Source organism: Neovison vison, chromosome 11 (genome assembly GCF_020171115.1).
Source record: "Neovison vison isolate M4711 chromosome 11, ASM_NN_V1, whole genome shotgun sequence".
Lineage (NCBI taxonomy): Eukaryota > Metazoa > Chordata > Mammalia > Carnivora > Mustelidae > Neogale > Neogale vison.
In genome coordinates, this window is record NC_058101.1 from 175,205,206 (window position 1) to 175,227,849 (window position 22,644).

Sequence of the window (22,644 nt, forward strand, 5' to 3'; positions counted from 1 at the left end):
AAAAGGAAAGGCTGTTAATCATTAGGGACTGGAAATTGGATAAATTGTTTTAGAGAAAATGCATATTTCCAAATAATCCCCACTAAGAACAGATGTTGAAGCCTGGGAAATGTGTTCTGACTCTATAGTTAATCTTTTTGTTTATTTGGCCTATCACTTCCTCCGCATTACAAGAAACTAGTTGGCATTAAAATATGGTGCTTGGTCTTTGTATCAAAAGATCTGATCTTTGCCATTGTCTTTACGGTTTATTAATTATGGGGCCCTGTGACCTTGACTTCTCTCCCTGAGCTTCAAGCTGCCTTGTTGGTCAAACAGGGTTTGGGGACAATGTAAAGAAGAAAATACACGGAACAGACAGAATGCAATAAACTGTACAGTATCATACAAACTTGAAGAATTAAGTATGGATAAGAACATCTTAGGTGACAAAGCCACATACTTTAAAAGAAGTAAATTCCCAGAACTATTTTGGTAAGTCCTTTGTGAGGATGGACTAATTTTTTGAATTCCTAAAGTCTAGAAAACATCAGGAATGAGAGGAAGGGGAAGAAAGAAAAGGACAAGGGAGAAGGGAGAGGAGAGATTGGGGTGGGGGAGTAGGGAATGTCAGTGGAAGTTGCACATTTTGGGGTTGAAAGGCACTCTGAGGCCATGGTCCAGAGGGCAGACAGGCAGGTGAGAATACTATTGCCTGCCGACTGTGTTATCCCCTTCTCTGGCTAAGGACATCCATGTAGTGATCTGACCAGTAAAGCTTTGAGATCTATTGCTAGATCCTGTCTGGTTTATTGAAAGAAGACCTGCTCTAGTGTCCCAGGAAGTTCTTTCCAAAATTTTTACTAATCCCTTTCTCCACTGTGATAATCAGGTGTGACCCCAGAATGTAGGATGGCCAACTCATTCCAATTTGCCTCAGATTCTCCCTGTTTTAGCACTGAAATTCCCATGTCTTGCTAACCTTCTCGATTCCGGGCAAACAGGGATGGTTGGTACTGAGCCAGAAGCTTGGAGTGCAGAGTTTAGATGCTATGCTAAATGAACAGAGCAAATAGCTTCCTGTTTGAAAGTAGAATTTCCAGAATGATGTGCATTTTGAACTGTCTAAAAAATGCCTAGAAACAGGCTGCCCGAGCAAAAAGAAGTTTGGGATAATACTGACTTTCGGTATATCCAGTTGAATTCACAAGACAGGGAGACTGGGATGAGTGTCTACATTTTGATATGTCACCTTTCCACAGTTTAGTCTTCAGCCCCTCCACCACACATACCTCTACCCAGAATCTGGTCCCTGGGTTGCTAGTATTTGTGTTTATATTGACTAGTACTCAAGCCCTGAATGATACAATTTAGAAGAAACAAGAAAACTCTGGGTGGCCGGTACTTTATTTACTTCTGTTGCAAAGAGCATCCATCCATCCATTCATTTAGAAAGGCATGGGATATATACATTATGTGAGTGACGTCATGCAACGTGCTGAGTCATGGAGAGTCTGGTTGTACACAGTGTTACGTTCCAGAGTGAGGAAGTGTTCTGAGAGAGGCACACACCGGGTGCACTGAAAGTATTTTTGTCCTTAGATCAACTGAGGTTATTCTACCAGGAAGAAACAAATATAGGACAGAGATGCATATTATTTTAAACTATTACTCAGGACAACTTAGCAAACAGTTGAGAACTTGCTTCTTAACAAGCATTATGCAAGACATAAAAGGGATATTGAAAATGATTCCATGTCAGGTGATTCTTAGAAATCAAGTTTTAGAGACTGACTTGTTTCTATTGTCTCGAGTATTAGAACAACTTGGGCTTATTTTAGTTACTCTGAATTGGCTCCAGATCCATGGTCTTCTGATCAAAATACTGGGCGCTGAATGTGTTTTGAGAATCAGAAATTTTAGGATTTTAGATATGTAACTAGGTACAGATACCATATATTGTGTTTCAGCAGATCTAAGACAGCACTGCATGTTTAGAGACATCAGTAAATTCTATTGCAAAATGTATGTGTGTTTACATTAAGTAATTATATATATCATATTTTATATCATATATTTTATTTACATTTTATTTCCTTATTTTTATTTAATTTATAAATTTATATTCATATTTAATTATATATAAATATATATGGTATTTATATAAGATATATTTTATACACACACACACACACATACACACACACACACATATATATATTTCTATAAAGACTATATATAGCCTCTTCTGAATTCAAGTCAGGTTTTAATAAAAAATGAATCATGAAGAAAAATTTGAATTTTAGCAGTTTTTTATTTTTTTCTACATTGAAACAAGGGATTATGAACATGTAATAGAGAAGACAGCACACACCAGAATATCAGGTATTGAAGTGTAAGTATTATGATCTAATTTCTGTTATACATGCACACATACGCACACACACAGGGGTGTAGACAACCAAGATTATAAGGCGCTGCTTAAGAAATGCCAAATGAATTGTGCAGTTAGTAAAGTGCTTGGAGTTTGAAGGAGGGAGAACTACTTCTTGATTGGGTTGTCAAGGCCTCCCAGAGAAGATAGGACTGAACAGCACCCTGCAGGACAGGTGTTTAGCTGGGAGGAGAGGGATGGTAGACCAGGCTGGGGATGGTACCAGTCAAGGGTAGGCAGTACAGTGCCTTAGCAGTTCAATGTGCATTTGACTTTCTGCTTGGGACCAGGGATCAGAATTGTTATTTAACTTTTATAATACTAATATAGAACATTAGCTGCTATTTTGGAGAAACCTTTATATCTTGGAGATACGGAGAAATTGATCAGGGTTTTAAAAAATGCCAAGTGATTATTATTTCCTTCTGTTCCATAGATAAAGATGTGGCATTACTGTTATTGCCTACAAAATAACTGGCTCTGTTGCTGTTGGATGAAGGATGTAGTGAAGATCTAGGAAGACTATTGTATAGTCATATTCCAACAAAGCTGGCAATATTTGTATCAGAGCTTCTCAACATTGGCTGTATTTTGGAAACATGGACCAGGTTGTGTGGGAGGAGGGCATTAAAGCATCCGGATGCTCCTACCCCAAGAATCTAATGTAATTGAACAGAATTGGCCTGGGGATAGTCTGGACATGGAGATTTTTAAAGTTCCTCCTGAGTCTAATGTTTCCCCAAGGTTGAAAACTACTGGTTCTGATGAATGAACTCTTGGTTTTAAGTTGTACAGAGAGGAGGTAAAGTCAATACTTAACTAAATTTTTTTCAATGAAAATAAAAACATAAACCATGAAATTTAAATAATAATGAACCATACATCAGTTAAACTGCTTTGTCCAAGATGTGTTTTCAAACCAAACAATAATGTTTCCCCTACTTTGTATTCATTTTATTAGAATAATATACTTTTGCCAAAGAACTACCAGGTTATGATCCAGGCTTACACACAGATTTAGCATTATTTTCTGGAAATTGCTCTCTTCCCATATAACCTTACAATTTGGCATCCAGTCAAAGCCATAAAAGAGAGAGAGAGAGTTTCTATAATTTGTTCCAACCCCACACTATGTGCTTTAAAGAAATGGTGACACTGAATTTTAACCTTGTGGAAACCAGAGACATCAGAGATTTGCCAAAGGTCACACAGCTGAGTGGCTGATGGAATCCAATCCAACCTTGATTTCTTTTTTTTTAAGGTTTTATTTATTTATTTAACAGACAGAGATCACAAGTAGGCAGAGAAGCAAGAAGGGGCAGGTGGGGAAGCAGGCTCCCTGCTGAGCAGAGAGCCCGATGCGGGGCTCAGTCCCAGGACCCTGAGATCATGACCTGAGCTGAAGGCAGAGGCTTAACCCACTGAGCCACCCAGGTGTCCCCAACCTTGATTTCTGACTTTGAGTCAAGGTGGTTTCCACTCCCTCACATTGCTGCCTTTGTTGGCCTTTTTAGGAAATAAAAACCAGGTTTGTTTTTTATTGAGATTGTTCCAATTATTGAGATTTGGTTAATGAGATTGGTGACTGTTGGAAATAGGAGCTTAAGAAAAATTAAACTTTGGAGCTGTATTAAGGAGAAGAAGCTATAATACAGATACATCATGAACCTAGTGTGAAAGATAAGATTATTTTATTTGATGGATATTCTGTTGTGCATCCTCCCTGCCAAAAGTGGTGTGTAAGATATCAATAGACAAAATTGACTCAGATGTTTTGTTAGGTCCCAGATTAGAGAAAAGGAAGTTATGCTTCAAGAGGCAACATTCATTCTTATGGCAGGCATTTGATGTGTTTTCCACTGCCATAAAAAAAACAATAGATAGATATAAATCCTCAAAAATTGATAAGGCTGCAGGAAACTTTGGAAGCAAGATTCAATTTTCTTCAGAAAAGTGGGTAGAAGTCCTTTTACATACAGGTCAACTGTGTAGCTTTTATTAGCATTTCTAAGTCATAACAGATGATACTGGGTGGCTGCTGGGGTGGTGTGACCCACTTTGGGGCTTTATTTTCACATGGTGATATATGACTGAATCTGGCAATGAGGCTTTTAAGAGACCGTACCGTTTCTCTAAGTCCCAATAGAAATAATATCATTTGGTTTCATCTAAGCTAGCTAAAACTTCTCTATCTGATAAAAATCTCTGGAGAGAGAAGAAAATACTTTTTCAAGGTATTGCCACAATACTAGTCATTTCTTGACCCAAAATGTTATTTAGCAAGTATTTATTTGTATATCTGTTATTTATTCTGAGAACAAAAAAAGCCCACGTTAAACTGATTTGAAAGCTTGGGGAGTTGATTAAGTGTTTACTTGTTATTGAGGTTTCAGATTTCGGCTTTTCCTTGGAATGAACCTAATATCCATGGTTTGCCAACTGCACTCCTACATAGCAGAAAGTACTGCTATATTGCATTATGACTAATGGGCCATATGAGAATTTAAATTGCTTTTTCTTTTGTAAAATATTTGGATTAGAACCTTTTTCCAAAATTAAATCCTATGTGGAACAAAGATGACTGAGGTCTAGAAAAATAGATAAATTTGCTTATTATAAAATTGCTTATTAAGAAGTATAAAAAGAGTCTTGAGAGGTATTATAAGGAACACTGGCCTTGGAAGTTAAGGATTTGGTTTGGAGTCCTCCTGCCTTCACATAACTAGATATGTCATCATCCAGGGAATGATTTGGCATCTCGGAAGTCCGTCGTGTGAGATCTAGAACAGTAATCCAAGTCGTAGTTACTGTGAGGATGAAAGCAAATTGTATCTTGTAATGCACAAGGAAGTTATTTTTACTTTCTGTTAGTAAACTCCTTCGAGTTAGGTTCTTTTTTGCTTCTGGGCCAAAAATAACTGAAAGCTCACAATGGAATGTGTTAAATTAATAGCTGGGGCTGAGCAATCTTAAAATAGCGTTATTATGCCTTTTCAGTTTAGATAAGCAACATCTGTTCTACACTGTTTGTCTTTTGGTCTTTTAAAACAATATTGTACTTTCAACATCAATTTTAGCAGGTATGAGTTGAAAATAACCTATCACAGTAAACAGAAGAAACTGACAATAAAATTAGCATGATTTTGTCGACTGGTACAATTCTTATACATGAAAGATCTTCTTCTATCACTTGGGCAAATCCTTTATTTATTGGTTATTTCCAGTTATAACATACAAATGTCTCATTCATTCATTCTGAATCTTTCAAGCGGTTAGTGCTCAATGTTTACTTCAAGCTTTGGCTGCAATTTGGTTGATGGATCCCTCTCTTCCCTCCAAGAGTTTATTTTTGAAAGTTTCTTTTTTTTCCTAAGGGATGGTCCCCTAAACTATCAGATTTAAGCATAACAACATGAGAAATCTGATCTCAATAAATCAGGAATTTTCAGTGGTATCCCAGCTTCAGAAATGAAGGCTGGCGAAGATCATTTTCCTGCTTTCAGTAAGCTCTGGATTTCGAGCTCTAGAATGAACTTGAGACTCTTCTATCTTCAGATATTGAAGAGAAGTATCCTTAGTAATGGACTGAGTATACTTAGTAATGGGCTAACCTGTCCTGTGGTTCTCTCTGGTTGTTTTCCTTCACAGCAACACCCCTGAACTCACTTAAACCTCCACGGGTGGACACTGCTCCAGTGGTCGCATCCCCCTATCAAAGAAGAGATTCGGACAGATACTGTGGGCTCTGTGCAGCCTGGTTTAACAATCCTCTCATGGCCCAGCAACATTACGATGGCAAGAAACACAAAAAGAATGCAGCAAGAGTTGCTTTATTAGAACAACTTGGGACAACTCTGGATATGGGGGAACTAAGAGGTAAGAGAAACTCTTAATGTCTGCCTCAGAACTGGGCTTTCAGAGAAAGATTGTGTTTTCACAGATTGCATTGATTACTAAGGAAAAATCTAGGCTCATCTAAAAGGAATAGAAGGGAAAGGAAATGAACAGAAAACTAGCTTGATTTTTATAATCTCCTTCATTTCAAACTCTTTGTTATTTTCATATTTTTATTGACTATTTTTCAGATTGAAGCCACCCACATATGAACCAGATACCTTCCTTCTGCTTTACCCACCCCCCCTTTTTTTTAAAAAAAAAAAGAAGGAAAGGGGAGGGGCAGAGGGTGATGGAGAGAGAGAATCTCAAGCAAGCTCCGTGCCCAAGCGGAGCCTGACACGGGGCTCTGTCTTACAATGTTGAGATCATGACCTGAGCTGAAATCAAGAGTCAAATGCTTAACTCACTGAACCACCCAGGCGTACCTCTTCTTTATCTTTAAATGCCTTTGCTCAGGAATGCTTTTGTAAATGACGGTATGAGAGAAGATGCTACAAGGGCCAAAGAACATTATCTTATTACAACTTTTGTGGCTTTATGAATCCAGCCCAAATGAACGCAGCATGTTGAGTCGAATTAATAGCTTAAAACAAACCCAAGTTCCTTTAACAGAAGTATCTAGGATGCTGAGGTAAGATGGTTCCAGCATATGGTCAATACCCAGCTTCCTTACCGCACCCTGCCAGATGTTTTCTCAAGTGATGGAAAACATGCGGCATTTGAAATTCATATGGGGTTTCACAGAAGCTGCTGAGTAGAGACTTGGGAACCCTAGGGGAGGATCATTCTCGTGGATTCCTTAGGAAGACATATACCAATTAGTGAGATTTGATAGGGTCTTTCATCACCAACAACCATTTAAACATGTTTTGGTCACCTAAACATTTTTGATCAGTTCATGTTGGCAGTGTGTAAGTAGAACAGAATCACATAAAATACTTTTTTTCTGAGAAAATACACGTTCTCAGGAAAATTATTTTGCGAAAGGTGCTGTGAGTACTCTACCTCAAGTGTTGTACGGGTTAGATGAGCTTTTATGGGCTGGCCAAGGATCCTTGTTCCTAATAGCGCTAATAACAAAATTTGCAATTCAATTTTGAGAATTTTGAGAATGCAGTCTGAGTTTAAACTGGGGTCTGTGTGGAACCTACACTTCTTCAACTAACTGGGCTATGCCTCCAAGAGGGTTCATCGTAGTCAGGAAATGCGCTGGTATAATTCTAGACCAGATAAATAGGACTTAAGATCAGCTGGGTGAGCTGAAGGGGTGGGGAAACCTCTCGTTTTGTTGGTTGAGGGAGACTTCACCCAGGAAGGGGATTTGAATGGGAACTAGAAATGTGGGTAGCATTTCAGCGAGCCTTCCATGTGAGCAGAATCATATATGTACAGGCGAAGAGACAGGGAAGCATAAGCTGGCAAATAAACACGTAATCATAAAAGAATGATCTAATACTGTACAGATTTAGGATTGGAAGTCCATTAGTACTTCTATAGAGCTTGATTAGAGATGGATTTTTCCAAGATACGTCATTAAGAACTACAAATAAGAACAGACATTAAAAACACTTTATTCTGAGTTTGTTTTTAGCTATAGAAAAACAACACAGGGCTTCATATGACAGAATGTTGGCTAATTTCATCTCAGAGCCTTTTGAATTGTTGGTGCTCTTGCTTTTTCTTGGGGGATTTCTTGTATTCTCTGTCTATGTCTTGTTAAAAAAAATACAGAGTCTCTCCATAGCTGAAGGCCTTCCCGAAACTCGCTGTTACTGGCAGATAACAAGTTGGCTCAGTGATTCCTTCACGGCAGGGCACTGAAGGAGAAAAATAGGGCTTTATTTATGTTTTGTGCCAGATATTATGACTTGTAGAAGAATTATTTCTAGAGCACATTCTTCTTGTCTGTTTTGAATTATCAGTGTTGCATCTTTTATGTACAACCACAGTTAATGACTTGGGCGTCTGAATTCTGTAACATCTGAGCAGCTTGTCTTTTATACAGAAGACAAAAAGGGCTGCTCTTTGACTTGATAACTCAATGTGACTGTGACTCAGTAGCACATGAGATACGATTAGCATCGAACACCGTGTCCTTGAAGCCAACCTATTCACCCACCCCAAGTGACATTTTGATATATGTTTATTCAGGCATTAAATATTACAAAAGCTTGAGGAATACAGTAATGACGATAAACCAGCATGCACATGCACACACACACATCCCCCTATTTCTGTAATGCTTCTAATGCACTATCAGTCAATGACTAAGGACAAAACTACTAATTAGTGAATATAGGTATATCCATAACTTTTTAAAACCTCATGTCATGCAGCTAGAGCACAATATGGCAACATTTCGGATTTTCTCTTTCCTAGAACTTCTCAGTTTTTTTCCAATTCATTTTATTTATTTATTTATTTTTATTATTAACATACAATGTATTATTAGCCCCAGGGGTACAGGTCTGTGAATCGCCAGGTTTACACACTTCACAGCACTCACCATAGCACATACCTTCTCCAGTGTCCATAACCCAACCACCTTCTCCCAACCCCCCTCCCCCCGGCAACCCTCAGTTTAGTTTTGTGAGATTAAGAGTCCCTTAAGGTTAGATGGGATCAGGAGGGAGACAGAACTTCTCAGCCTTTTAAGCACTATACCGCTTAATTACTTATTACAGTTTTCCTGATTTTCTGTCTTCTTCCCTACTCTTATAGATTGATTGAAACAGACATCGATGTCTGTTTTGCTCACTGATGTGTTCAAAATTCCTAGGATAATGACAGATGGATAGTAGGTACTCCGTTATTGCCGAGTAGATAGAAGAAGCAAAAATTTTTTAAAAATCACCCGAAAGCCTACATTCTTAACCTGATAATCATTTTTACTTTCCAAAAAGATACTGACCATATGATTTTTACAATAAATTATTATTTTTTTCTTTTGATTTTTAAAAATGATATCTATTTTACATCTTGTGAAATGCAGACATTAAGTGTTATATAGTTCAGGGGATTTCGACAATAGAAACCCCTGTATAACCCACACACTTATTAAGATATAATTCTTATGTTGGTGAATATCTGGGAGTAGAATTGCTGGGTCATAAAGTTGGGAGTATTTTTAACTATGTAAGGAATGGTCGACATACTTTCTGAAGTAGCTACATTCTTTTTCATTCCCCAAAGCAGCACAAATTCCACATTTTCACCAATATTTGTTTTTTCAGTTTTCAAAATTTTAGCCATTCTAGTGGGTGTAGAAAAGTATTTCATTATGGCTTTAATTTACATTTCCAAGTTTGCTAATAATGTGGAACACTTTTAATGTCCTTATTGGTCATTTTATAACTTCCTTTGTGAGGTGTCTGTCTGTTCATGTCTTTTGACTACTTGAAAAAAGTGTTGGTAGTTTGTTTTTTTATTATTGAGTAATAGGTAGGAGCTTTTCATATATTTTCAATTCACATCCTTTGTAAGATATATGCATTGCAAATATTTTCTCCTAATTTGCAATTTGGCTATTCATTTCCTTAAATGTCTGGTGAACAGACATTACTAAATTATAAAAGACTGATTAATCTTTTTTTTCCTTTTATGATCATGGCTTTCTGTGTCAGATCTGAAAAAACTTTTCCTGCCCTCAAGATCAAAGATGGTATTACATGTTTTTGTCTACAAATTTCATAGGTTTTGCTCTCATATCTAGGATTATGATGTATCTCATACTAACTTTTTGTGTATAGGGGTTGAAATACATTTTTGTTTTCATGCATTTACCAAGTTCTTACAGAAAATTTGTTAAAATATTTTCTTTTCCTCCTTGAGTGATCTTGGCACAGTTATTGAAAATCTATTGATTGCACATGAGTCTCTTTATAACCAAGTTATTGTGGTCCATTGATTTCTTTTTTTCTTTTCTTTTCTTTTCTTTTTTTTTTTTTTTTTTTTTTGTTTATGCCAGTACCACATTGAATTGATTCTTTTAGCACTATGGAAGTCTTGAGATCAGGTAATGCAAGCTCTTCAGCTTTGTTCTTCTTCCTCAGTATTGCCTGGGCTGTTCTAAATCCTTTGCATTTCAATATAAATTTCAGAATCAGCTTGTCAATTTCTACACAGAAAGCTTGTTGAGATATTGAATGGGATTAAATTTAATCTATATATCAATTTGGGGGAGATTTATTTAATTTCTTCACAGTACTGAGTCTTCCAGTCCATGAACATCCTCTATTTATTTATTTATGATTTTTTTCAAGCTCTGTCAGCAACATTCTGTAGTTTTCAGTGTAAACATTTTACACACTTAAAAACATCTCAAGTATTTTCTGTTTAATGCTAATATAAATTTTTTTTGAAATTTCATTTTTATGTGTTGATTACTGATATAGAAAATGCAATTGATTTTTCTATATTGCTTTTGATTCCTATAATCTACACATAGCTTTCTACCCATTATTAGTATATAATTAAATAACCCAAGAAATTGCACCTTTTGTATTTTTTGGTATTCACAGTCTTTAGTGATTGGAAACTCTATAGAATTGTGTTAGCATTCTTGCCTTCCTTTGCTTCAAGTGGGAAATATAAGTTTAAAAATGATTCTTGTAGATTAGCAAAGAATTTAAGTGGGATTGGCCTAAATGGTTATTAATATGCATAACCTGTTTACTGATTCAACTTTAGTGTTATTTGTTCCAGAAAACAGATGTCTCCACACTGAAGTTTTAATTTAACAAGAAAAATAATCACCCTTCTCTGAATATAGAGTACAATGTAGAAAACAAAGGAAGTCATTGAATTATGAAATTACAAAATTCAATGATCACAAAGTACTTTAGAGGTTTTTATAACTTAAATTCTTCTTGCTAACATAAAACACAAGTATTAGGTAGTTTCTTATTTAGAAATAGTGACAATATAAACTATGAAACTATAGTTAGGTGGATATAGATTATACATTTTGCAGATCTTTATTACTTACTCTTTTAAACATTGTAGGGTAGAAAATACAGTCATTTCATTGTTTCAGAGGAAACTAGAAATCTGCTGCAATTCTCATCTGAAGATACCGAGTAAAGGATCTCATTCAAAAATTTAATAATATTTCTGAACATATAAACAGATAGTGTTGGAAAGGGTATCAAACATCATTGGATTATACTCCTTTTTCCTCCCTCCTTGCCTGCCTTCCTCCCTTACTCCTTTCTTTTTCTTTTTTTTTTTAAGATTTTATTTATTTATTTGACAGAGATCACAAGTAGGCAGAGAGGCAGGCAGAGAGAGAGAGAGAAGAGGAAGCAGGCTTCCTGCTGAGCAGAGAGCCCGATGCGGGACTTGATCCCAGGACCCTGAGATCATGACCTGAGCCAAAGGCAGCGGCTTAACCCACTGAGCCACCCAGGTGCCCCATCCCTTCCTCCTTTCTTTCCTTCTTTTCTTCTTTCTCTCTTTGTATCTTTTTTACAGAGCAGCATTCTGAGACCCAGAGAAATGACATGACCGTTTCCTTTCTAAATTATGGCTAGACCTACAACTTCTGATTATTTTCTAGTGACTCATCATTGACCAAATAGAACTCTGAATAATTAACTCTTTAAAAAAAGAAACAATTGAGTTTGGGGACATACCTATTTTTAAATGCATAAAACTTGCTTTGAACTAAAGTATAGAACGGGCATGGTCAACTCTCAGTATTCTGGGAATGAATCACTTACAAAGTGCCTTATATAGCTTTAATAAAAAGAGTTTTCCCCACGTTCATGACTCCATCTCAGCTGGAGTGAATATAGGAATGCAAAGAAATCATATTCACTATTCACAAGGGCCTGGTATTGGGAAGCGAAGTTCTGTGAGGAGAAAACATATTCCCTGAGGGGTCATTAGAATTTATTACTCTCTCTATAATGCAGTTTCTGCCTTTACTAGTGGGAGTGGGGATTAATTTCCAAGGCATACAAGAAGCTTATATAGGACTTCAAATCATTAGATTTTCTGACCCATATGGGTCAGAAAGAGCAGACCTATCTGAAAATGAACAGAACACTGGAGTGAGAGATTTTTACTCTTTGAGCTATTTCTGTTGTGGACTTTCAGGTGATAACAGGTTGTCTGTCTCATATTTTGTCCCGCTTAATCTTAGTTTGGTCTTTGCTCATATCTCAGGTGGTAGACAGCTTAGTTCCATCATTCAGTGATGTCCCTCTATGTCTTGTTTCCTAAGATACCTGTACAGAGGTCCTTGGCATTGGGTCTGCTCCAGTGGAAAGAAAGGTGTTACAGGCAAAACAATAACAACAACAACAACAACAAAAGCAAATGGTTTTCAAAGGCAACCAGTCCAAGTATTACTGTGTAAAAATCACCTCAAAGTGTAGAGGCTTAAAAAAAACAATGGATCTCCCAGTTTCTGTCGGGGCAGGGGGGATCTTTTGGGAGTGGCTTAGCTAGGTGATTCTGGAAAATTTAAAAAACTGAATGAAAGAAGAAAGAAAGGTGCCTCACTCATGTGTTGCCAGGAGGCCTCAGTTTTTCTCCTCATGGTCCTTTCCCAGGATTAGTCTTAGATGCCCCTGCTATGGTGGCCATAGCAAGAAATGTCACAGAGCGAGACATTTGAGAGAGATCAGGTGGAATACTTAAAGGTTGCCTAACATCAACCTGCGTCACATTCTATTCGTCAGAAGTCAATACCAGACCCTATTCAAGGGCTGGTAGACCATTAGACACCATCTTTTAGAAAAGGATTGTCAGAGAATGTGGGGACATTTTCAAACCATCACAATCAGTCGGAAAGCAAGTGGACAACTGATCTATGTGATCCCACTATTCTGCCACACTCTTGTAGACTTTAGCCTGAAGAACATCTCATCTACAGTTGGAATTAATGTATGCAATTAGACACATTAAGTCAAGGATTTCATTTTTTTTTTAAACTAAAATCTAACAGAGATTTCCGCATAGCCTCATGAGAACATAAAACAAAACAAAACAAAACAAAACAAAAAATCAGCCTGTGTTCCTCTGCCCAAGGTCTGGGATTGCCCTGATGGATAGATATCACGACTGGGGTCAGCAGAGACGGGACATACCATACCATCTGAAGTGTGCTTTCGCCCAACAACCATCCTTTTTTCATCCAACAACCATACGCCTTTTGTGCTTGGCCAATCCAATAGGCCTGAGGGATTCCAAAGATTTGGGGACCAAATTAATTGGCATTAACAACTTGGTTGTGGGCTCCCAATATCCATATAAGTTGATAGAAACAGAAGTTCCGATCAAGATTTTAGAAATAGAAGGCTTGTTATATGTTATTGCTCGGTTTCCTCTCTGATTCTTCATTTATTTATTCATTCATTTTTTTGTTCATCTGCTAATATTGAACTCCTACTGTAGAACAGGCACAAAGTGCTGGAGATACTACAGTGAGTGAGAGAAAAAGGTCTCTATCTTGGGAAGAAGGCAGAAAATAAAGAAGCAAAATATTTTTAGCCTCTGGTAAATGCTAAAGGGATGAAAGTGGGGTGATGTAATAAATAATGAAGGAGGAGTAGGTTATGTAAATGGGTTGATTAGTGACAGCTTTACAGAGAAGCTGACCTTTTGGACTGTGATCTCAATGGGGGAGGGGAGGTCCAGAGATGAAGCGTCTGTTCATTCTTTGCAGAGGTGCTAGCGAGTGCAAATGGCCCTGTGTGGGGAAGGGGCTTGGCACATCTGAGGACTAATGGTCATCAGAGCGCCTGAAGCTAATAAGAGGGCTAAAAGCTGAGACTGGGTTTAGATAGAGTCATGGTGGGCAGATCTAAATGTGTCGTTGTGAAGAGTTTTCATTTATTCTAGGTGCATGTAGGTGTTGGCAGATCATCTTACTTGTAAATCCACATGATCCACTTTTCCTCTGCCGATGGGCTTGCTTCGTTTCCACTCTAGGTCACCTCTCTTCCGTCTTGCTCCTGTCATTCCTGTGAATACACCTTTTGCAAACTTACTTCAAGGCTACATTTCTCGTGCCGCTAGCTGATTTTTAGGGTAGCAACACTTTCTGGCCAGAGAACCATCATTCATTCCTGGTTTTCAGGGCTAAAAACAAAACAAGACACCCTGGAATTCCTTTAGTATTTAAAGGAAAGAACAACTGTTGTTGTGGTGTTGGCTATGAGTGCGTGAGTGCTTTGGAGAAGAGAAATTTCTTGGCAGTCATTGAATTGGGAGGAAACTAGGTTCAGGAACAGTGTGTGCAAGGCTATGAAGCAAGGCTATGAAGTTGGAACATATTTGGTGTATTTGGGCATGGTAGGGGTAGTTGATTCATGGGGAAAATGGACCTAACAAGTACGCACTGAAGTCTTCATTTTAGAACAGAGATTTCTGGCCACTGATTAAGCCTTGTCTACTTGGGCAAGTAGAAGAGCCAGACCACTTAAGTATAAAAAATGTAAAGGGGACAGTGGGAAGCTACTAGATTTTCTTATCAGTGGAGTCAAGTGAGCCTTGAAAGACAACTGGAAGATACTCAGATTGGGCAGTGGAGTGGGACGGCATTGCAGGATGAAGACAGAACCTATGAAAAGGCATGGTGGCGAGGGAAACAGTCCTTTTGGTGAGATATATGGTGTGGCTGCTCTTAATGCCAGGTTTGGGATTAATGGGGGATGTAGCTGGAGAAATAGAGTCAGATCATGGTAGGAGTTGAATACTTTCATTTAACACTGAATGTTGTGGGAGTGATTTCAAGATTTTTGGCAGGAAATTTGTATTTCTAAAAGACGTTGTTATAGACAGCAGTGTGAAGGGTGGTGGGGCAGGGAGTTAGACAGAAGATGGGGATTTTTTAGAAACCTATTAATTTAATCCAGTGATAAATTATGCCAAATTGAATTAAAATAGTAGCACTGAGCATGTAAGTAATGGGAACAAAATGAGAAAAAAAACCCAAAACTGATTGTGAGTTCAATGGAATTTGGTAGGCAGTTGAGCCCTTCCATGGCAGGGCCTGATTTACTCTTAACTTACATGCCACATCCCACATTACTGTGAAGCATGAATACCAGCTCTGAGCATTTGGTTTTATCAGTCCTGATACTTTTAACCCAGTTTCGGCTTGTCAAAATTTCTTGAGGGCAGGGTGGCCTATGTCTTATTCTTCTTTGCATCACTGACAGACTCTAGCACAATATATTGCTGATAGAAGGTCCTGAATGAATGGCCAGGGATTTGAATGGTCTTATCCTGTTAACCAAGTTCAAGACCATACTCTATATTTTCCAGTTTCAAGTACAATCAAAATTATGAGTCTCAAATTGATGATTGAACATTTCCTAGTGCTTAATACTTGATAAAAAATCACTTTGTCAAGTAAGGTACCTTTATTGTACTTAATAAATTAAAACAAAAACATTAGTCCATTCCTTGTACTAATATTTTCAATCTCTGAAAGCTGTATGTATTTTATCTAGTTAAGAATCAGCAGAAAATAAGACCTTTAAGCAGATATGATAATTATAGAACACAATTCTAAATTGAATGGTAGGGGAAGAGGTGCCAGAAGAAAATACTCAGCTTAGATTACACCTGGTTATTTTTGCATTATTATTTTTAATGTGTTTTGACACCTCAGCTGTTGCATATAGACTCACTCTGATCTTCAGAGCCCACATTTTGGGTTAGATAATTCAACGGCTTAAATGGCTCATGTTCCTGTCATATTATTGAAGAGGGAAAATAGCATGATATAGAAGAGATCATTTTCATTCATTCATTCATTGGTTCGTTCGTTTGTTCGTTCACAGTTACTAGGTATCTATTACGTACAGGCTTTGTGGCTGAAATTATATAGAATATTGAAATGTCTGACTTGTCTTCTAAATCTCAAAGAGTTTAAAGTCTGAAGAAGGGGAAGAGAGCAAGATTATACAGTTATGGAAATAAATATAATGCAAAATATGAAAAAGAAATGAGAGCTTGGGAGTTACTCCGGCCAAATGCATTGGGATTTGAAAATCAAGGAGAAATTACTTCCAGCTTAGAGTTAGCATCCTACACATGGAAACTGGTGACCAGGTTCTCCAGAGCCAAGCGAGCTGAATGACCAAAAGCATGGAAAGAAGGGAAAAGTGTGAGCATAATTAGTGATCAAGTTCAGTGGGGTTAGATGCATAAGTGAGCCAAAGCTGAGAAGACAGAGCAAAGCCAAATTATAAATAACCTTGCATGCCAGGCAAACCTGTACTTCTTTTGACAGCCACAGACATTTATTTTTTATTTATTTTATTTTTTTTTTTTGAGTAGGGATATGGCTAGTCTCATGTGCTTTAGGGGGATTACTGTGTAATGGACTGGAGTGGGAGATTCAAGAAGCCCAAAAACCAGATGGAATCAATGCACCTGTTTGAAGGCCTGTGGAGGACTGGAGGGCTAGAGGAGAAGTGGGGCAGTGAAAATATATTTATCTCTTTACCAGTCAGTGTACTCTTACCCTCAACAAAATTTAAGGGAGGAGGAGAATTAAAATTCTGAAAGACACCTTGGCAAGGCCTTGGGAACACTAATAGGAAAAAATACGAATGTAATGAGTAATATGAGTAATAACTTAAATTTCTGCTTAATCTCAAATCCAACAAGGAATGTAGTCAAACGTTCACAGTAGTCTGTTTACATCGTATAGGGCAATTCTTCCTTTAGCCTCGACAGATTCGTGTCCATTATTGTTATTAATGAAGGTAATAAATGGAACACTGTCTAAAGAAGCTTGGCTAAGTGTTTATCATCACTGACTAGGCTTCAGAAAAGATGAGCATGGCTTTTAAAATGAAATCATTCTGCATCCATGTATGTCTTGTGTGGGTACCCCTTAAACAGAGAACTGCACACCAACTTGGATGTCTAAATTCAGAATTGGTTAATACATTAGAGACAGCCCCAAATTTGGTATGTGGAATCAAAGTCCATGGCTCTGAGGGCTTTACCAACAAAAGGACGAAAGCCACATCAAAACACCCACCAAAATCCAAGCCACTTAATTGATCTGTAGTTTCCAATTTGGGCTACATTGAGGAAGGTGATGGTATTATGTGAAGCTGCTAACCGAGTCATTTTTCTTTCTCAGTGCCTTAAGGCCCCTCTTCAGTGTTGACTGCAGATCTCTACTGTTTAGTTTAAGCTCAAGAACTAGGATAGTATTTTGCAAGAGCTCAGCACAATGTTTTCCTAAGGTTCTAGGAACGTGTCTCTGTTGCACTGGATCTTAAATAGCTCTTGGCTTTGTTAGCAGCATGCATTCATTTGACAAAAGAAAGGATGTTTGCAAAAAGATGCAAAATCAGGAGAAACCTGTCCTTCAACAAATAGGAAAACTGTTTGTTTCTAAAATTGCGGCTTAAACTCCATTGAAAAAAAAGCAGTGTATATGTTCTTTTATTTTAAATCTGCTACAGAGAGACCTAATTTTCTGCAGTAGGTAGGATTCTACGAAGTTGATTGTAAGTTGATATTAAAGTATATGAAACAAATGTCTGGTTTACTCAAAGTAGAACATACCTACTGATGTTTTTGTTCACTGTCTTATTTTGACTAATTTTTAATGAACAGTTGCCATGTGACAGACATTGTGATAAACCCTGGAATATAAAGATGACATTGTCCTGGAATGTGAAAGAAGACATTCTTCTGTCTTCAAGAAGCCTACAGCATTGTGATTGCTGTGGCAGATGAAATATTGTAAAAGCTTTCTACTTGAAGATTTTGGCATATCTTCTGTATGTAAATGCTTAGATTAATGGGAAAGAAAAAAAAAAAAAAACAACAACAACAGACAAAATGTAGTCCGTTCTGCACTTTCAATCTATTTTTCAAATGGGTTCTGCTACTGGCAATTATCATCTCTTGTGAATGTTTTCCCAAGAAAATGGGATTTTATATTTGAGGTTGAGGTAAGGAAGGAGTCAGCAGACATCCTGATAAATTGTGTCTGGAACCTTTGATTGGCTGTATGCCCAGGACCAGAGCTGCTCCATGGAAATGGAGAAACTCAATCCTGTAGATGCTTTTTATAATGGAGTTCACCTGAAAGAAAGATCTCTTTCTTTATCCATCCATTAGTCATTCAACAAATATTTACTAGGTGATTATTATGTTATTATAGACATCATGTTTAATGCTGGAGATACAATAATGAAGAAAGCATGGTTCTTGCCTTCAGGAAACTTCCTTGTTAGTAGGAAATTCAAGCATTTTAATATTACGTAAAGGCTGTGTTTAAAATCCCCAAATGGTTTACATGCTTTTACTATAAGAAATGGAAAAATTTCTCCTAAAATCTTGGAAAAACCTCTTTAACTTAAAAATACAAAGCAATAAAACCAAAGATCTCTTTGGAAATATAGAAGCTGGTGGTGTGCTGCCAATAGAAACGTTATTTACCAAAACAGATCTTTTATTTGGAAGGTGTGTATGATGCCTACATTAGCTAAGTGGGCTCTTAGACCTGAATAATGAACAAAAATATGCAATAATTTGAATTTGGAGTCTATTTTTACAAAGTATGACAAATAATGATACATTTACTGAAATAGCTAATGGACCAGTGAAGTGGTAGCATAGCTTTTCACAGATACCAGCTGGCAAACTGTTAAATGATTTGAAATGAGTTATCAAGCACTGCTGTTTTGTAAATAAGTCTTGATTTCCTTTGCCTTTAGATATGAAAGATAGGCATTATTGCTCAGTATGAACCCCTTCGGGGAAAGCCATGGTTTCACAAAATCCTGGTGAATCATTAAGGTTCAGTACATAGGACTCAAAGTCACCTTGGAGGTGAGTTCCAAGTCCTGTTACTAAGTAGCTGTGAGAACTTGATGATCTGCTTTACCTCTCTGGGCCTCAGTTTCCTCTCTATAAAATGAAGGCATTGGGCTGGGTCATTCCCAGTGTCTCTTCTCACATCTTCCATTGAGTTTCCATCTTGGTCAGTGTGAACCACAGAGGAACACTTCCTTGGGAGTCTGCCTGCTAGGCCTATGGGTAGTTTCACCTCCAGAATAGGATTTGGTGTATTAAATGGTCCAAGTGCAGTTTTAATAGTGAACTGATCCTACCTTAGGCCCATAAGAAAGAGTTTTATTTTGTCCCCTCTCTATTCTTTTGACAACCATGGACTTCTGTGGTCCATGGGCAGTGTAAGAATTGATACAGGTTATGTGATGAGAGTAGAAAGCTTTTGATCTGTATTAGCTTGAATCTGAGCAAACTATATCCCAACTGGCAAACCAACAGGGGAGGCACTTAAAGTTATTTCCCTCATTCCTAAGACTGTTGACAATCCTCAAAAGTCAATGCCAACTTTATCTTTTTACTCATCCCTTTATCTGGTCTTTGTCCCATAGCCCTGCCTCAATTTCAAGTGCACATCTGCAAGTTTCCTACTTTAGTTCTCAGACATAAAAGTTCTCCAAGGAATCGGTGGTCATTGATCTCTATAACACACATGCACATACTCATGTACCCACATATGCATACATGATTGTTAACCATATATATATATATATATATATATATATATATATATATAATTTTAAAAATATTTTATTTATTTACTTGACAGAGAGAGACACTCTGAGAGAGGAAGCACAAGCAGGGGGAGTGAGAGAGGGAGAAGCAGGCTTCCTGCTGAGCAGAGAGCCCAATTTGGGGCTCGATCCCAGGACCCTGGGATCATGCCCTGAGCCAAAGGCAGATGCTTAACAACTGAGCCACCCAGGCACCCCTCATATATATTGTTTTAATTGTTCTCACCTTTGCCAAGTATGGTTACCATGTGAATGGTATTCACCATTGTTGCTACCCATTCATGATCTATTCTAGTAATAGTGGAGTAATTCCTATCCAACCAACCCCTACTGATACTTATAAACTCTGATCAAAGTATTAAAATTATTTAGTTGAAGGCAATGAAGAACATTCAAAAACAAGCAGGAAAGTAGATATTTGGAAGAAGAAAACAACATTGAGTGATTTCTCCCATTTTTATAGCTTTTTAACTTTGGGCTGATCCAAGACAGCGCCAAGCTGGTCAGCTATAAACCCATGGTCTTATTGGCTTGAAGAACCAGAGGAAAGAGTAATGGAGTACATAGCACTGGGATGTTGAGGGAAAATTAAAGAAAGGAGAAAGCCACAGAGGAGTAGGCTCAAATTTTATGTATGTACTCTGCCTAAACTTGTACCTAATACCTAAGCAACACATCCATGAGGCCAGCTACAAACAGCCTAGTTAAGGCTGAAAGTATTGAACAGTAATTTTCACTGCTGCCCTTCCCAACATGCATATCACTGGGGAGGCAAAGTTTGCAGTATGAGTTCAGCTAAGTGCACTGCCTTCTTTAATAATCAGTACTCTTTGGAGAAATATAACAAAATCTAGAGTTTATGCAATGAATCATAATGTCCAGTTACAGTATTAAATTAAAATATATATACATATGAAGAAACAGGAAAATGTGACTTATATTCAAAAGAAAATGCAGTCAATGGAGAAATACTGAGATGGTCCATCTAATGGATATACTGGGAGACATAAAAGAAAATATATTCAAAATGAGTAGGGAAATAGAAAATATAATTAGTAACAGAAACAAAAAGAACCAAGTGAAAAGTTTAGATCTGAAAGATAAAAAATTCAAAATTTAAAAATTATTTGATGTGTTTATCCTCCCCCTACTCCTGCACTGGCTGTGTTTATAATTAATCGGATTGATGAGTCAGTGAACTTGAAGTTAGGTCAATAGAAATCATCTGAGCTAAAGAAATCAGAAAAAATATTTAAAAAGAACAAAGACATCATAGCAGTGTATGACAATGTCAAAAATTCTAATATATGTGAAAGACACAAATTTACATGTTTAAGGAGCTTGTGAAGTGATAAATATAAAGAAAACCACAGCTAGAATCATGCATATCATAGTCAAACTGCTGAAAACAAAAGATTAAGGAGAAAATCTTGAAAATAGAGAAAAATCACATACTACAAGGAAAGCAACTATATGAATTATAGCTGATTTCTCATTAAAACAAAAAAGTTAAATCCAGAAGCTAGTGAAACTCTTCAAAGTACTGAAAGAAAAAGAAACAAACTAATCGACCAGTGAAAATGTTCTTCAAGAATAAAGGTGTAATAAAGACATTTTCAAATGAACAAAAACTAAGGAATTTGTTGCCAGCAGATCTGCACAAAAAAAAGTGCTAAAGAGTTCTTCGGGCTATCCAGAAATGCCAGATGGAAAATCATATCTTCAAGAAGGAAGGAAAATCACCAGGCATGATAAATATGTAGATTAGCATAACAGGCTTTCTTTTTTCTTAATTTCTTTGAAATACATATGATCCTTTCCTATGCCTCTGTTGTTGAAAAAAAATGAGAATTCAACAGATATGTAATTCACCATTTCAAAAGTATACCATTCAGTGGATTTTAGTGTATTCACAGACATATCCAAACATGAGTCAATTTTAGAGTCTTTCATTACCCCCATAAAGCCCTCTATCATCAGCAGTCATTCCCCATTCTTCCTTGCTTCCCTGACACAGCTCCCAATGAGTAGACATTCTGTCTCTGATCCTGACTGTTCTGGACATTTCATGTCCAGATGGAATAGAATCCTACAATCTGTGCCCTTTTGTGTCTTTTTTTTCCCACTTAGCATATTGTTTTTGTGTACATCACATCACTCATTTTCATTGCTGAATAATACTCTGTTGTATGGATCCCCTTTTGTTTATCCACTCATCAGTCCACTCAGCCACTCATCAGTTTGTCCATTGCCCATCAGTGGACAGTGTTTGCCCACTCATTAACTCATCAGTTAGTGGGCAGTTGGGTAGTTTCCATATTTTGATTATTATGATTAATAGTAATTTGAACATTCATGTAAAACTTTTTGTGTAGATGTATGCTTTTGGTTCTCTTGGATCTAGGAATGGAATTGCTGGGGTATGTGATAACTCTTATGTTTAACTTTTTAAGAAACTACAGACCTGTTTTCCAAAAATGGTTGCACTGTTTTATAATTCCCACCAACAATGTCTGAGTATTCTAGTTTCTTCACTTCCTTGTCAACATTTATTATTATCTATCTTCTTAATTCCAACTATTCTAGTGGGCTAATGACATGAGCGTCTTACCATATTGGCACACATTTGTGTGTTCCTGGAAAAATACGTATGCATATCCTTTGTTAAATTTTGTTTTGTTTTGTTTTGTTTTAGATTTTATTTATTTATTTGACACAGAGACAGAGAGAGTGAGAGCACAAGCCCTCAAGGGGGAGTGAGAG

The 22,644-nt window shown here is 37.2% G+C and overlaps 1 protein-coding gene across 2 annotated transcripts in view; it reads left to right on the forward strand.

The window, feature by feature from the left end:
• Window positions 1-22,644, forward strand: part of ZMAT4 (zinc finger matrin-type 4) — a 362,015-nt gene that overhangs the window by 221,512 nt on the left and 117,859 nt on the right. The window contains exons 5-6 of one of the 2 annotated variants that reach the window (XM_044225332.1): window positions 6,062-6,289; window positions 6,499-6,519. In XM_044225332.1, the coding sequence (XP_044081267.1) occupies window positions 6,062-6,289; window positions 6,499-6,503 (233 nt within the window). In that variant the 3' untranslated portion in view covers window positions 6,504-6,519. Of the gene's footprint in view, window positions 1-6,061; window positions 6,290-6,498; window positions 6,520-22,644 lie in introns of those variants that run through there. The other variant, XM_044225331.1, reaches the window with a different exon arrangement.